Source organism: Embiotoca jacksoni, unplaced genomic scaffold (genome assembly GCF_022577435.1).
Source record: "Embiotoca jacksoni isolate LCO1_2020_lvr unplaced genomic scaffold, fEmbJac1.0.p SCAF_34, whole genome shotgun sequence".
Taxonomy (NCBI): domain Eukaryota; kingdom Metazoa; phylum Chordata; class Actinopteri; family Embiotocidae; genus Embiotoca; species Embiotoca jacksoni.
In genome coordinates this window covers 799,350-815,750 of record NW_027185386.1, presented here as the reverse complement: position 1 = coordinate 815,750, position 16,401 = coordinate 799,350, and the positions used below count along the sequence as shown (strand labels likewise).

At 45.7% G+C, this 16,401-nt stretch overlaps 1 protein-coding gene across 1 annotated transcript in view; it reads left to right on the top strand.

The window, feature by feature from the left end:
- The window catches only part of spop (speckle type BTB/POZ protein), a 98,627-nt gene that overhangs the window by 53,329 nt on the left and 28,897 nt on the right, over positions 1–16,401 (top strand). Inside the window, exon 6 of the mRNA XM_069165349.1 lies at positions 6,596–6,723. Within this exon, the coding sequence (XP_069021450.1) occupies positions 6,596–6,723 (128 nt within the window). The remainder of the gene's footprint in view (positions 1–6,595; positions 6,724–16,401) is intronic.

Below are 16,401 nucleotides of genomic sequence, written 5' to 3'. Positions count from 1 at the left end.
AGATAGTCACTACTACAGAAAGACAGAGTCCTTGTCTGTGACAGCTGACTGCAGTAGCTGTGGTTCTGGTTCTGGTCCCTGGATGCGGTCCAAGGTTTGGGCTGCTCTGTTCATGGCAGGTTTTGACTGGAAAAGCTTGACATTATCTGATGAAACAGCCCATCTGCATCAGTCAGCTCTGCAGCCCCCCACCCCCACCCCCACCCCCACCGGAGAGCATGTGTCTGAGTCTGAATCCTCTGATGGTCCACACTTACTAATGGAGATAGATTCAGGCGGCCCCCCCCAGCCCCTCCACCCCCACCCTCCCTCTCCACCATACTTGGCCACATCATTTCTCTCCCTGGCTTAATGTGCTGGTTCTCTCCTCCGAGGCCGTCGGGTGGGTTGTAAGTTGTCTCCTGACACCCCCCTCCTCCTCCCCCCCCCTCCTCCCCCTTCTCTCCTTCCTCCGCCTTTTAGCCAGAGAAAATAGCTGCCCCCCCCGCAGACTCCTCCTCTGACAGCTCAGAGAGGAGAGATGGAAAGTTCTCATCCTCTGCCGCAAGCTGTTTTGTATTCAAATAGCCTCCATGTTAAGCCCCCCCCCCCCCCACCACACACACACACACAGTGGTTTTGCTGTGTTGTTGCCAAAGGCTAAGTGAGCTTATTGAGTGTATACGAGGTGGCCGGAGAGTCTAGCTGCAGCAGTTATTGTTTTATTTTTTTGGTGTGGTCTGTTTTTTTGTTTCGTTTAATTGAGGCCCTGGGTGTGAGCTTGTCAGTCTGTTGCCCCCGGTAACTGATGGAGGTGATCAGGCATTCTGTGTGGGTGAGTGGAGCACGGCTAATAGAGTAGAAGCTATTGGTCAGTCTTTACATAATCAGATGATATTGACATTGGTAGGAAGAATGTCAATAGGCATGTTTGTGATGACACAAGCTTACAGAGCTCAATCTTTAATAGAGGTTAGATTTCCCGCTCTGAAAGTGTCGTATCTGTGTGTGTGTGTCTGCCTGCTTCATGTGAGCCTGTGGCTCGTCTCCACTAATCGGCCCTTTTTCACATCAATACGTTGTGAAAGGGATCATGTGGTCTGCTGGTGGTCACAACTTAGCTTCAACTTTCTTGGCCGTGGAGACAGTCTGGGAACCCGCGTCAGCGTTTGCACAGCCGCTCTTTAAGGGCCGACCAATCAGCGACGAGTGTCGTTGGTTAAGTGTGTTTGCCCCGCCCCTCATTCACTGTGATTGGACGGCTGGTGACGGTGATGAGCACAACTCTCTGTGAACTCACGGTGACCGGAAAAAAAAAGACCGAACGTTCAGCGTTTCTCACAGAATAAATGCTCAGCACTAGAGGGGGCCCTAAAATCATATCACGATACATCTGGGTATTTTTGCAATAACTATATTCTTGACGATGTGACAAAATACTGAAAAATATTTGTGTAATGTATAATTTCAACAAAATAAGTGTCAGCATAAACGTAACAGTATGCCTTCAAATATTCAAAAAAACTAAACAAATAATGAATGATCTCAGTTTTTTGTAAACAGCAGTCACTCAAATTGCCTTTAACACAATTGTCTGAAAAATGATACCGTTATTAAAGGGGATGATATGATACGGCCCACACCTACTCAGCACGTCGTCACGCTGCTGGCGGTCATTAAAAACAACTGAAAAAATATGATGTACTCAGAAAAAAGAGGCTTCGGTGGACACGGTAGGAAGTGTCAGTGGTGGCAGAGTAGACCCCGAGGTCGATCCCAGCCTCCCTATGGAGGGCGCCAGACCCGTATATCCACGCAGTGAAACTGGGTCGGGTTTATCCACCAAGCTACTCATAAGTCGTGGTTAGCTGTGAAGTTGAACGTGTGAACGTTGAGGCCAGAAGAGAGATGTTGAGTCTGGCTCTTATTTCTCCGCCAACCGACTCCTCTTCTGGTGACCTTGTCTCCGTGTGCCAGCCGTGCCCGGAGCCTGAATATGGATAACCCTGGCATCTCCCACCCCTCCTCCTCCTCCTCCTCCTCCTCCTCCTCCTCCTCCTCCTCCTCCTCCTCCTCCTTCTTCTTCTTCTTCTTCTTCTTCTTCTTCTTCTTCTTCTTCTTCTTCTTCTTCTTCTTCTTCTTCTTCTTCTTCTTCTTCTTCTTCTTCTTCTTCTTCTTCTTCTTCTTCTTCTTCTTCTTCTCTGTCTCCAGCTCAGACTTCATTTTTCTCACCTTCCTCATCACCTTCAGTCTGTTTTTGACAGGGTGAGAAACTTCACTCTTCAATGCTGCTGAACTTTCAAAGCTGCAACAGCAAAGTGGTGAAATCTTGGAAGATCATCACTCCTCCCCGGTACCGATCGGTACCTAAATACAGAACAAGAACAAGTGTGATTTGTCACACAAAGATGTATAACAGTTTTCCTAAAACAGTGATAGGATCTATATGTTTTCACTGGAGGTGTCTACATGTTTGTCAATCTTTCTTTCATACCAGTTGTTTTTGGCACTCCTCCCTCACGCCAGCAAACCTCCTCCCTCTCCCCCGCCCCTCCCTCCACACACACACACACACACACACACACACACACACACACACACACACACACACACACACACACCCCTCCACCTTGGCCGGCTCTCTTTGGTATTCTGTCAGAGTGGCTTCACTCCCTCCACCTCAGCCGGCTCGCTGAAAGACTGAACGCCAGCGGTCTGACCTGCCGCTGATTCTCTGCCAGTGCAGGTTTTCTGATGCCCCACTGGAGATGGCAGCTTGGCATTAGCTGAGCTCAGCACACACACACACACACACACACACACACACACACACACACACACACACACACACACACACACACACACACACACACACACACACACACACACACACACACACACACACACACACACACACACACACACACGCGGGTGAGCACTGAAGAAGTCACACCTCTCTTTCTCTTTCCCTCAAGTCTGCTGGAGCTTCTTTTCAGCGTTCCCTCTCACCTCACTTTACCTCTCCTCTCCTCTCCTCTCCTCTCCTCTCCTCTCCTCTCCTCTCCTCTCCTCTCCTCTCCTCTCCTCTCCTCTCCTCTCCTCTCCTCTCTCTTCCTCTCTCCCAGTCCATCTCCCTCTCTGTTCTGCCAACCTCTCCTCACCCTCTCGTTCAAGCTTCTTGGATACTGCCACTGGGGAAGTCCTCGCTCATCGCTGCCCGAGCCTTGTTTCATACCCAAATAACATAACTTCACAAGTAGAGTCTGCGTGGCCTCGGGGACTTCATCTGGTCTCACATGCCGGGTTTATCCAACACACTTAAAGGACATGAAAGAGTGGCTGAAAGTCAGCGACACAGAAGAGTTTTCCTGAGAAGAATTCCTTGTACTGAAAGTGCATAGCTTTGTGTGTGCCAACAGTACGATGTACTCCGGTCACAGAAGTTTGACTCTTATTTTCAAACCTGCTCGGCTTTTGTCTGAAATATCTGAGACACTCCTCCTCTGTTACACACAGCGGCAGAACGATGAATAAAGTAGTGCTATAAAAACAGGAGTGCATAGATTTGTAAATTTTGTGAATTGGCTTGCATTCACGTGTGTGTGTGTGTGTGTGTATGTATGTATGTGTGTGTATATGTGTGTGTGTGTGTGTATGTATGTGTGTGTGTGTGTGTGTGTGTGTGTGTGTGTGTGTGTGTGTATATATGTGTGTGTATATATGTGTGTGTGTGTGTGTGTGTGTGTGGTGATTCCTGTCAGCTTCTTTGGCGTACGCAGCCTCGAGAGGCAGGATTACAGTGAAGGGCCTCCTGCATGAGCGGCGGTGGGAGTAACTGCATATGCACTGCACTCCTCCACCGAGCCTCTCTTTGACTGCCTGCTCCCTCAGATCCAAAACGGGGGATTTCATACAGGATCTTACAGCTGCATTGACACTTCATCTTAGCGCTTCCCACTGCGATCTGTCAGCAGATCTCCTGTTGGGATCTCCACGCAAGAGCAAGTCCGAAGAGGAGTCTGTTTGAAGGGCTGGGGCTAAACACATGTCGTGTGCACGCACTGCAGATGAATGAGCGCGAGAGGTGAAGACCTCGTGGTTTGTGGTGACGGTGTAGTTTCCAACAGGGAGTCTTCTACCGCTTCATTTTAACCAGGTCTCGAAGATTCAAAGGTTGTCTTTATCGTTTTTCATTTCCCGACATTAACGGCTGAATTAAATGTTGGGATGTGAATGGAAGTACTGCAGGTTATGTGCCGTCTTAAATGTCATAAATGACTGTGACGAGCTGGAGTCCTTAAAAAGTACTAAATAAATCAGTTCAATTGGGGTGAGTTTTTTTTTTTTATCGTCTTTTTGCATGAACGTTCAGGTCACTCAAACAAGCACGGTTTCTATCCACTCTCTTTAGCTGCACATTGCTCTCATTTTCCATTTTCAAAGTCAATATGTTTCAAGCCTGTCGAGGTACAATAACATAAATTAAAGTAATTCTGATGTACAGATTGAAAATGGAAGTCTCTCTTGGAGATCAACTGTCAAGCACAATTTACCTTGTTTATGTCCAATAAACATACAAACAAACGGGGGCCTCATAACCAATATTCCAAAATGGTGTCCCTAATAGATACATACATTTCACAAAAGCTCTAAATGGACCTCAGACTTTTCCATTTTCATGTTGTCACTCTTTCTAAAGGTTATGAGTATTTGCCTGTAACCCAATGTGCAACTCTTTGTCTTTTAGTCTTTGCACTTAAAACAAATAACAATGATCTTATACCATGTCAGAGTCCGGTATATTTTAGCTGGTAAACAAACAGTTGAGTCCCGTCGTCAGCGTGTTGGATCAGAGAGAAATGAGCAGGTGTAAAACCTGAGTGACTTTAACGAAGGCCAAATGGCTACGGCCCGATAACCGAGCTGAAGCAGCTCCGAAATGGCAACTGGTGCTCCTGCAGAGAGGAGAGTACTACCGGCCGCAGTCCTGAGGCGACGCAGCGCTGGGGAGGATGTGCTGGAACAAGTCTGATCCGCGGCGGCTCCACCTCTCAACCTACGGGCCATGAAGGATCTGCCGCTGCCATCTTGGTGCCAGTTACCACGGAGCATCTTCAGAGTTGAGTTCTTGGCGGGTCGGGGCTGTTTGGCAGCGTGCGAAGGACTAACAGCAGATTAGGCAGGGCTGGTCATAATGTTTTGGCTCATCAGTGCGTGCCCCCCACGACGAGATTGCCTGTTAGGTTTCGCATGCACGCTTTGCTGATTAGGAGCACTCATTTACATTCAGTGCTGTGCTAAATATTTAGGGCTCTTCAGAAATTTAGATTCGTATCCATCTTGCAGCACCATCAGGGACGTCTGATCGTCCCCGACTCGTCCCGCAGCGTCACAACAAACACAACTTTACAGCCACAGTAATAAAGAACTTTCTTAAGTGACGGGAAAGAACAAGGAGTCCCGCAACAGATGGTGTGGCCCCCACACAGGCCCCCGGTCTCTACGTTATGGAGTCGGTCCGGGATTACAGAGACGGAAGACAGACTAAATATTGGAGAACAACCTACGTGCTGATTGTGGTGAATGGATTGTGTTGAAGGATCCAGATGCATGGATGATTGAATTTTTATGGCATCGTGTGTCCGGGGGGAAAGGTGGACAGGGGGAGGGGGAGGGGGGGGGCATTCTTCGATCTTGATGAGAATGAAATGAAATGAAAAGACTTGAGAAAGAAATTGGTTTCCAGTGCTTTTGTAGCCCGGAGGTGCGTTTTCCTCCCGTAACCGTGGAACCCTTCAGAGGACAGGACACATAAACACATGTAAAGCCGACCCTGATAGGAGCAGACCGCTGATCTCAGAGCAGTGCCAGAGGAAGTGTTTTCGTCTCATTAACTAAGTGGTAAATGATGTAATTCCTGCGTAGAAGCGGCGCGACGTCCCTCCAACAGAGAGCTGCCGGTCGCTTTGTACAATTCACGTGTCGCTGCCTGTTTTTTCTCTTTCTATCTGCAATTAGCCTTAATTTCCTGTGATCTTTGCAGCGCTCTTCGTCCGCAGCCATTCATGTTTTGACCTTGTACGCGAGCGTTTGTGACTGTTAGGTGACTGCAGATAGCTGTGACCGCCCCCACAGTGTGACTGTCGTACACACAAGAACTCCGCCACCTTTCCTGTGTCTTTGTAGTGCGACCGAGCGCTACCGAAATCCTTCCTGCCACTGTCAGAGATAATTGGCACTCCATAAACACATGATAATTGGACTGCTTTGATCCCTGCAATTTCTCACTTCTCGGCCAAAGAGGCGCAGCAGTTCTGTCTCATGTTTACCACTAGTCTTTATGTGGCGGGCGACAGGATGGAGAGAGTAAAAGAGGCAGAGAGAGAAAGATTCTGTTTTCTTCTGAAGTGTTAAAAGCTCCCCGCAGGCATCACTTCCTGCACCCAGCCTCTTTCGCCATTGTTCCTCCACCGCTTATGGCCATGACTCATAACAAACTTTCTCTTTCGCACACACATTCACACACGCAGGGGCTTAATCACGTTGTGAAAGTCTTTCCAAATAATCTTGTTTCTTCTTCGTCTGTGTTGTTTCTCTTTTTTTCTTTTTTCCACAGAGAGCCAGAGGGCGTACCGTTTTGTCCAGGGGAAGGACTGGGGCTTTAAAAAGTTCATAAGGAGGGACTTCCTGCTGGACGAGGCCAACGGGCTGCTGCCTGACGACAAACTGACGCTCTTCTGCGAGGTGAGAGGACGTTATTTGTATGAGGGAGTTCAGCGTGTCTTCATTTTTAAGCTCCAAAATGTTCTCCAGGAGAAGTCACAGTACAGGCTGCACACTCAAACATGATAATCCTGATTTTATTGGCAGATCAGAATTATTATCCATCAAATGAGATTTTTTTTTTTTTTTTTTTTTTTGGATGTTAAGCTGTGCGCATTCGACGAACTGTTTGCTATATTTCATTTGAATAAAAATTCTGAAAATACTGTTGAAATATCTAAGTTTCTTGTTGGTATTGCTGCTTTTGCCTCGGAGTGATCGCAACTGTAATTCCGGTTTCACTCATCTTTTTATTCAACACTACCACTCATTCCATGTCCCTGTTAGTGAATAATGTATGTTTTTATTGGTAGTACATAGCCTCTGGGTTTAGATCTCCCTTTCATAGCTAACATACAAGCTGATTGTCATTCAGCCTGCATGGTGGCTTGGCTCCGACTCCTCTGATCCAAAGCTGGCTGCTGCTCCTCATTGAAAATTCCCTTGTTGTTTTTCCGCTGTAACACAGGGGGCAGCAGAGGTCAACTGTCCTCCCTCCTCCTTCCCTCCCCTCCACTCCTCGTTTAGTGGAGCCAGGGAGCAGAGAAGAGGTTAAACTTTCTGGATATGTTAATGCCTTCGTTGTAATGCATGCACCCATAAATGTTTAAAAAGCATGGCAGTGGCTGTTTAAAACAATTCTAATTAACCCTGCGGGTATGGAGGAGAGCATGTCTTGAAGTTTTTCCCTTTTTGTAGCCGTGCAGTGTGCGAGTCTGTTTAAAGTGTTTCCAAACTGGGCTTATTGACAGAGGGGTAGGAGGGGCAGCGCTGCCTCTCCAGAGCCATGTGGGATGGGGGGTAGAGCTGTGTGTGTGTGGAGGAGTATCTTATGCATATATCGTGTGTGTGTGTGTGTGTGTGTGTGTGTGTGTGTGTGTGTGTGTGTGTGTGTGTGCAGGCGTGTCTCGTTGGGACATCATTTTGAGGATGAGACTGTTTGTTGGAGAGGATGATCAGGAAGTGGGATTAGTTACCTTCGAGGGTCCTCTCACTGAATTCGTCCTCTCTCCTGAAGGGGGAGGAGGTTGGGGTTGTTGGTTCAAGTCCTCGGTGGCCTCTTCCTCCCCGGTAAATATCTGTTGCGGTAATTAGCCAGCTCGGTACACTTGGTATACACAGCACATTGTGTACGCAAGGAAAAATCATTCTGCAAAATCGTGTACGACGTAAACATAAAGAGTCACAGAGCATCTTTCTGTTTGTGTTTTGACATTTCTAAGTAGATGCAGTGGAAGATGGCCCCCTCTGTGGGTGGAGGGCATAGACTGGATATAAATGTGGACGTAGCTTCCGGGTCCGAAAAATGAGGCCATTGCAGGAGAGCCTGAAACTACAATAGAGGCACTAGAGGTTTCCACACATTTCCTGTATGTCATTCGCTAAATTCCCTCTTCCAGATTATTAGAAAATAATCCCGTCATTAAAAGAAAATAAGATTCAAAAAGCCGTGTTTTTGGCGGGGTCTGTCTGTTTGATTGACAGGCCTGTGGTGCAGTCAGGTTACGGCTATCGATAGGCGGGACGTAGTATCAGCGAGTGTCCAATCAGATCGAGTCAGAACTCCCGCTCGCTCCCCGCCATCTCACCCAAATATGGTCACTCCCTGCTCCAAACTGCTCCGAACTAGCAAAATGGCGCCGGCCAATATCCGAACTCGAGGCTTCATAACGGCCGTTCACGAACCAACAGGTGCCGTCACTGCTGGTTGGCGCTTGGTGGAGCGTAAAAAAATTCCATATTCATGATGACCCGAGAGTTTATACCGGCAGAAAAAGTCAGAGACGTGATATAGAGAGGCAGGCGGCAGGGTTTTAAAATGAATTCATATTCATGTTCTGGACAAAGGGCAATCTGGAAGTGGGATGTTTTGTGCAGCAGCGATGAAATTGCCAATATTGAGGTCTGGTAGTGTTTTCCACCAACACGTGGGCTCGGACGGCTGGCAGAGCCGCGTGTTGGGTGGGGTACGGCGGGAGGATTGGTGGTAAGAAAGTGTGGAGCGGGCGTTTGAATCTCTTTTCCTGGGCCTTTTCCATGTGAAAGTGATGCCCAGTGTTTACTGTCAGAGACCTGGCGCCGCTCTCGTCCAGATGGTCCCGTCCTGCATCTGAGAGAGCCCGATCGCCCCAGAGCCCAGCTCTCTCCCTCTTCTCTCTTCTCTCATCTCTCCCACTTCCTCTTTTTTTTTTTACCCTCCCTCCATCTTATCTCACTCAAACCCAATCTCCTCCTCCTCTTTTCAGCTTTCCTTTCATGTCTCGCTGCCTTCCACTTTGAGCATCTCAGTTTCTTACTCCCAACACTCTACCTTCACCTCTTTCTGCCGTCCCCCGTCTCTCAGCCTCGCTGCTGTTCCTTTCCTCCCTCTCTGCCCTCCTTCATCTCCCTCATTCTTCCTCTTTTTTTAGTCTGTGTAGTCGAGTGTCAAAGAGACGAAAAGGCTACGAGGAGAAGCCAGATCGCTGTTGGAGGGGAGGGATACTGGCTCAACCTCTCTTCCTGACCTCTTGGTCCCTGTGCTCGGCTCAGTTGCCTCTAGAGACATTAGTAATTCAAATTTAGCAAAGGGAAATCTGGCTATATGTCATGTTGGAGGGTCTCAACAACAGCAGCGCTGCTCCGGCTCTCTCCCTCTTTGTGTCTGTCTTGTCTCCGTCTCTCTTTTTTTCTTCTCTATTCCTGCCAAATGTGCTGCAGACACCTGCAGGTATTTAATGAGGAGATAGCTCCCATTAAAGGTGCTGCGTTGGCTGTCAAAAGAGAGCATGAGGGACACAGAGAGATGAAAAAAAAAAAAAAGGAGGGGAAGGAGGCACAGCGAGAGGAGATTGAAATAAAAAAGGGCTACTTGGGGAAAGCGGGCACGCTGGGTGGCATCAAGCTGTGGGGGTGAAGAGCAGACAAAAAAGACCAAAAAAAAAGATGATACGGGATAAAAACAAAAGGCAAAGATTGGATTTTGTTTGAAAGAGAATGTTTTCGTGGACGAGACTTTCTTCTCTTTTCCCCTCTAATGAGACGCAGAGGTAAAGCAGGTTAAATCCTCTCTCCTTTTCCCCGTCAGCACCGCAGGTAACCTCCCGCTCTCAGGTCAAACCGTCTCGCTGGCCGTGTTATAGATAATGTAAATGCTCTGGAAATTCTTAGAGCAGCACCAGACATACGTGAGGTCCTGCAGCTCCTCCTCCTCTTAAAAAAAAAAAGAAATCTCTGGGCTGTGGTGATTTGCCTGCAGGCAGAGATACGTTGACTGACAATGGAAGAGCTACTGCTCTGGAAGTCTGTTTTGATTGACTGAAGGGGGTGAGGGGGGAGGGATTGTTTTGGAAGGAAGAAGTTTATGGTGAAACTTATCTGTCAGTCATCTTAAATTGGCTACTGAAAAGCAGAGGAACACAGCGGTCCACCTTGAGTCAGAGAGCTTCTGCTGCATTTGGTTGTTTCTTCCTCCCCAGTGAGCTTCAAGAGCCACAAACAGGATGGAGCCGTGTTCACTGATGTTGGGCAGCTGGACCAAAAATCCATGTCATTTTTTTAGATTCTGGCGATTCTGGACTTGAGTTGCTAGTTTTATCTCCAGCTGCACCATATATTGCATATATTGCCTTTTGGTTTACTATGGACTTAAAAAAAAACAACCAAACTACCAAAGAGTAGCCACAGCTTCATCTCTGGTCTCTCTTTCTTCATCCTCCAGCGCTCTTTTTTCAGATTTTTAATGTCAAAAGTAATAACCGATAGTGAGAAGGGTTTCCCTCTTAATGCGCTCTGCAGGGTTCAACACAGCGAAATAGTTGTTTTGTGGATTTAACTCGTTCTGGGACTGCATTTAATTCACTTTCGAGTGTAAAATTATAGCAATTGTTTCAACATTGCACCAGTATGGCGATATTTGAAAAATGTACAATGTGTAGGAAATAAAAATTGGTTTACTGGATGAACCGGTATACTGATCACCCAACCGGGTATCACGGCAAAGCGTGAAATGGACACGCCCCTTCACTACAGCAGAACGTGAGATAGCTACGCTTGGCGGTGTCCAGGCATGACAGTCACACGTTTTGCTGTAGCGGACGAGCCGTAGAGATTTCACGGAAAACTAAACCTATTGAAAATTCAACCATTCTAAAAAACACATTGTTGGAGTGAGGAACAAAATGAAGAACTAAAGAAGAGCTGTGTCGCCCCGTCGTCCGAAATGGCAGCCTGTGATTAACTCTCGACAGGCGTGTCTATTTCACGCTTTGCTGTGGTTCTGGGGTGGCACACCATGCAGACTCAACACATCACTCTCTTTAAGTGACTGAAGACTTTATCTATCTTTATATTTGATAGAAACATATCAGTTTGCTAATATGTGGCCTGTAATCAGAAATCAAGTCATAATTGTAAGTTTTGTCCACTTGATGCCGAGTTGTTAGTAGTTGGTGAATCTCATGAGTCGACTGGTTAATCTTCTGATCTTCTGTATCTTCTGATACAAACAAATATTTGATTCAGCTGAAATTGAGTCCGGGGGCATTATAGCTGTCGTCCGAAAGGACGAATATAATTTTGTAAGGCAAAAAACTAAAAAAGTTAAACGTTTTAAAAGCAGCATTTAAGTGTAATCGCCCAACAGAAAACTATTGATTTTTTTTTTCCTTTCATCCACAATCAGTCTGAATAATTTGTCCCTATAACAATAACCACAATTCATCGGAGAGTATGCCGAGGAAGAGAGGCTGTTGCTAAACACTTGATTGGCATTGATTTTACTGTCCTTCCATTCAAGTTGCAAACACTTGTGAAATTGAGAACTGCTGCATATGTGGCTGCTGTCTGATTTAGACTTAACTTAACTAAGAAGGAGGGAGGTGAAGTTTGCTCCTGGGGATATTTTCCGGTTCTGTAAACATCGCGAAGAGAAGAAGAAAAAAAAAATCATATTATTAAATAAGTTGGAGCATCTTTATCTGCGGCAGTGTGATGTTTTCAGACCGAAACCGAATATGTGGGTAGGGTTTTATTACAAGAGGAATTTAGAGATTTAAAGATTCTTATGATTTGATTGAATCACTGGTGAATGTGGGCATAGCTTAGTAAATATGACACAATGCAGAGCTGCAGAGAGATGAGATGAGGAGCTGAAGCAGACTGTTGACCTGCTCCTACACCTCCTTCACCTCCTTCATCTGCAGTGTTTAAACAGGAGGAGGAGGGAGAAATTAGTAAAACACACCATAACTACAGTCTTTTTTAAATGAAATCCAGAAACGCACTTCCTGCAATTATATGACTCTTCAATCATAATCCACATGCAGAGAGTGAAGTCAGGTCACTTGCTGTGTTTCATGATGTTTCATTAAAAGCCACCCGAGTCCAAAATATGTCATTAAATGTTTTACAGGAGAATAAAAAAGAGGAATTTAGATTTAAAAAAATGCTCAAAATGTATATTTAAAATATAACCAGAGATACCTGATCAGTTAATGAAGGGATGAAGAATTTGAATTTGTAAAATATATTTTTTGTCTTCAAGACAATACAACTACACCCAAGTAAAAAAATATTGTTCAAATAATGAGCTTAAATGTGCCTTTTTGTTTGTTTGTTTGTAAACATACATTTTGAGTACTTTTTAAAGACAATCATTGTAGGAAAAATAAGATGTAAATACCTGTGCAGTGTGTAGTGTATTGTAACCAAGTCAAGCATCCACATGCACTTCTGTGGGAGACACCAAACAGTAATATAAAAGTAAATCTGAAGTTGGATTATTATTCATATGCTAATTATGTGTTGATGATAATTTTTCTTTCATTGATCCGTTAGTGATGAGATTCTTTAAGGAACTTTGTCGACTTTCTGTCTGTGCTGAAAGGTATTTTTGGGAACATGCAATCTGAGAAGTGGACGTGTGTGTAACCTGAAGAGGTCAAAGGTCAGCGGTCCAGGTCGGTCGATCTGTTTACTTGAAAGACTTCTGATTCATAATCTTCTGGTGAAGAAAGGATGAGACGATGAAACGATGGATAACTGAGTGATGCAACGGGAAGTTTAGGTGACTGTACTCTTTATAAGCAAGTGTATTTGTGTCAAGTTTGAGTTGGTTGTAGAAACCGCTCCATGTTATGCTGATCAACATAATATTAATATCATTTTGGACAAACAGGTGTTTTGTGTTTTTTTTTCTCTTTTTAATAGCAGTGTTTCCATGACAGTGATGAGTGCACGAATGTGAGGATCAGCACCTGTAAGCTGGAAGATGACCAAACGTTTCCCTCTTGATCGGTTTATCTTCTGCAGATCTTTGATGTGATTTACCGAAATGTTTCGCGAGCTACTCGGACGTCCTTTCTTCTGCGAGGCTCCGGCGCCGCGTCCCCTCTGAGGGCGAGGTGGCGGCTGGGAGAATAAATGAGCGGGGTGCTGATGTTCAGCTGTTTCCTCCTCTTCCTCATGGCGTTAGTGCGCTTCGCCTCTGCTGTCTGTGGGTAAGCACTTTGCCGGGTGACAGCACCCATCCTTCACAGGGCTCTGCCATATGCCGTGCTGCTGTCAGAGGAGACGACTGCAGATGCTCCAGCTGCTCTCTCCCTGCACACTGAACAACACACACACACACACACACACACACACACACACACACACACACACACACACACACACACACACACACACACACACACACACACACACACACACACACACACACACACACACACACCAGGTCTTGGAGCAGGATAAAGAGCCAGAGGTGGGAAGAGACACAGGAGGAAGAATGCACATAGAGGTTTGGTTCGGAAAAAAAGAGGAAGGCAAGAACAATATTTCATCGGTGGCAAATGAGCTGCAACATATTTATATAGTCGAGTTTTTTGCATAAACAGAAGAGGATGCAGGAGTGAAAAACATCAGTTAGATCAATAGGATTGGAGATCCAATTAAAAAGATATGAATAAAACTGCTGCTTGAGGGTGTGGCTCCAGAAGCGAAGGTGCATGCTTGATCACCTGTCTTACTGTGTGACTTTCGGGTTGTCGGCACCAAGCGGCAGCCGACGGTGACGTCACCCGCTGGTTTGTGAACGGCCGTTAGGAAGCCTCGAGATTTTGGCCGGCGCCATCTTGCTAGTTTTGGAGTGGTTTGTAGCTGTCAGTGACCATATTTGGACGAGTTGGCGGTGGATATGATTGGAAACCCGATACTACATCCCGCCCACTGATAGCCGTAACCTGACTGCTCCACAGACCTGTCAATCAAACAGACACCGCCCCAAAAACATTGCTTTTTTTTTTACGCTTATTTTAAATTAATGACAGGATTATTTTCAGATGGACCTCCAGAAAAATGAATAAGAAGGAGTGACCTTAACTAACAAAACTGTAGTAACGCGTGAAAATTTTTTATTTACTTTGAATTTCATGAGAGAAGTTGAATGGGAGTCTATGGAGCTGGAGGCTTTTTGGAGCTGACCTCTAGTGGCACTCGGTGGTATTGCAGCTTTATGCACTTCTGCATCAGCCTAATTTTTTGGACCCGGAAACTGTGTCCACTTTAAAATACAGTCATTGGTTGGCACCCATTTCAGAGCCACCACGCATCCTTTAATTGATACCGCCTTTGCCACACTTTTTGCGCCACATCAACGCTCCTTTTATATCCCATCAAAAGCCCTCTTCCTCTCCCACAGTAAAGACTGCAGAAATGTAATAAATAAACAGGCAACTTTTGCCTGTTTATTTATCTATTCTCTTTGTCCAAACATTTCCTTCAAGCATTTCAGATTGGGCATCAGAGTCTCAAAGCTATCACTTTTAGTGTCTGTGATCTCGCAGCAGAAAAAACAAAACCATTTAAAAGGAGACTCAAATGGCTGGTGCTCACAGAGGCATGCAGAGGCTCATGCTCCCTGCCAGTGGTGATACTGAACAAAGTTAGCCAGGCACAACACACTTGGCTGTGAATCGGAGGCCCGGCCACAACAGCTCAGCAGCTTGACTTCAAATCATGCATGAAATATTCCTCTGTCTGTGCAGATTCACCCAAATACCTCCGTTTCAACGGCAGGCCGAGCCACTGAAACTCACACAGCTGGGTCTCTGCGCACAGCGACTGAAGTGACCACTGTATCGCGGGAGTGGTGCATCCGCTGGTTTTTAATGAGCCAAGATTACATTAGAGGGCACAATGACAGCACTGCTCCAGGTTCATAGAAGGAGCTTCTGTTGTGTACAGTGCAGCTAAAAAAAACCTCATAATTTAAAACCCTGTTGTCATAAAAAGGCCCGTCGATAATCGTGACATGGACAAAACACAATTTGATTTCATACATGGTGCAACACCGGATACTGAGGAGGCAGTTTAAAATGACGAGGGGGCAAATCTTTTCATGAAGTAAATCAGCAGGTTATCGTCCTTCTGGGCCTTTTCATGCATTTTTTCATCTAGCAGGTGGCAGTATGCAGCGTTTTGACAAGATGCGTTGCAGATTTCCATTTAGAGAAGTCGGTTTGGCAACCGGACTAAATTGGAAAGAAAAAAAGGAATATTCCAGCCACTCCATTAAACCAACTTCTGTTCAGCGACCCTTTTTAGGTATTGTTAACTGTCCTAGCAGGGTAAGATTGCAGGTCTGCCACCAGGCGGGTAACATCCTCTGTGGCTGGTGGAGGTAACATCAACTTCGGGTTCGGCGATATAATCGCTGTTGCCCCGGCGACTGGCCTCAGCTAGCGTCTTTTATATGTTTCTGGCAAAGTTACGTTCTTATTTCTATTTTTATTCATGAGCTGGTGAACCTGCAATATTTAAACATGAACTTAAAAATACAGAAATGGATTGTTATCTTGTTATCTTTACGCATTTTTGATGAATATTTGCCGTTGCCTTGATGAAAGCTCTAACAGTAGCACCTTCTATATAAAGCAATGAAAACACTGAAAACATGAAATCTTGTGTTTTTGGTGGTGATGCCTGCTAACTTTTGTTGTGTCCCTCGTCTGTGTTAATGATTTCTTTCACATTTAGTCTTATTTGGGCTGTTCCTGTGGTAGTCTTTAGTCTCGGCCATGCAGCGCGCTGTTCTTTGTGTCTGGCGCTGTTGTTTTCTTCCGTTTGCTGCAAAGCAAAACACAAAGAAAAAAACCAAAGAAAAAGACCGTCACAAAGACTGTCGACAGCGACAGTAAGCGCTTCCTTGTGGGTTGAACAAGGAGATTGAAAAAAACCCCAATAATAATCTGCTGAGCCTTTAATTAGAGAAGGTGAAGGTTTGAGCCGTCGCCTCGCTGTGAATGAAGTGTTTATATTTGACTTCTGTTTAATAGCTGTGGGGCTGTGGGGGGGGGGGGGGGGGGCTGTGTTTGTTTAATGGGGATATTATTCTCAGTTTTAATCACTTCAGTCACCTGTTGAAGCTGCCACAGAGCCCGTAACTCTGACTTCTCCGGCTCAAACATCCCAGCATTGCTCTGAGTGTTTTTTTTGTTTTTTTTTTGTGAGCAATGAGATCTAAAAGTGGACGGAGGGAATGAATAAGAAAGAGAGAGGCGGTAAGAGAGCTGCTCAGCGGGTCTGTGACATGCAGCCTGTTTACTCTGGCTGTGGCTGCAG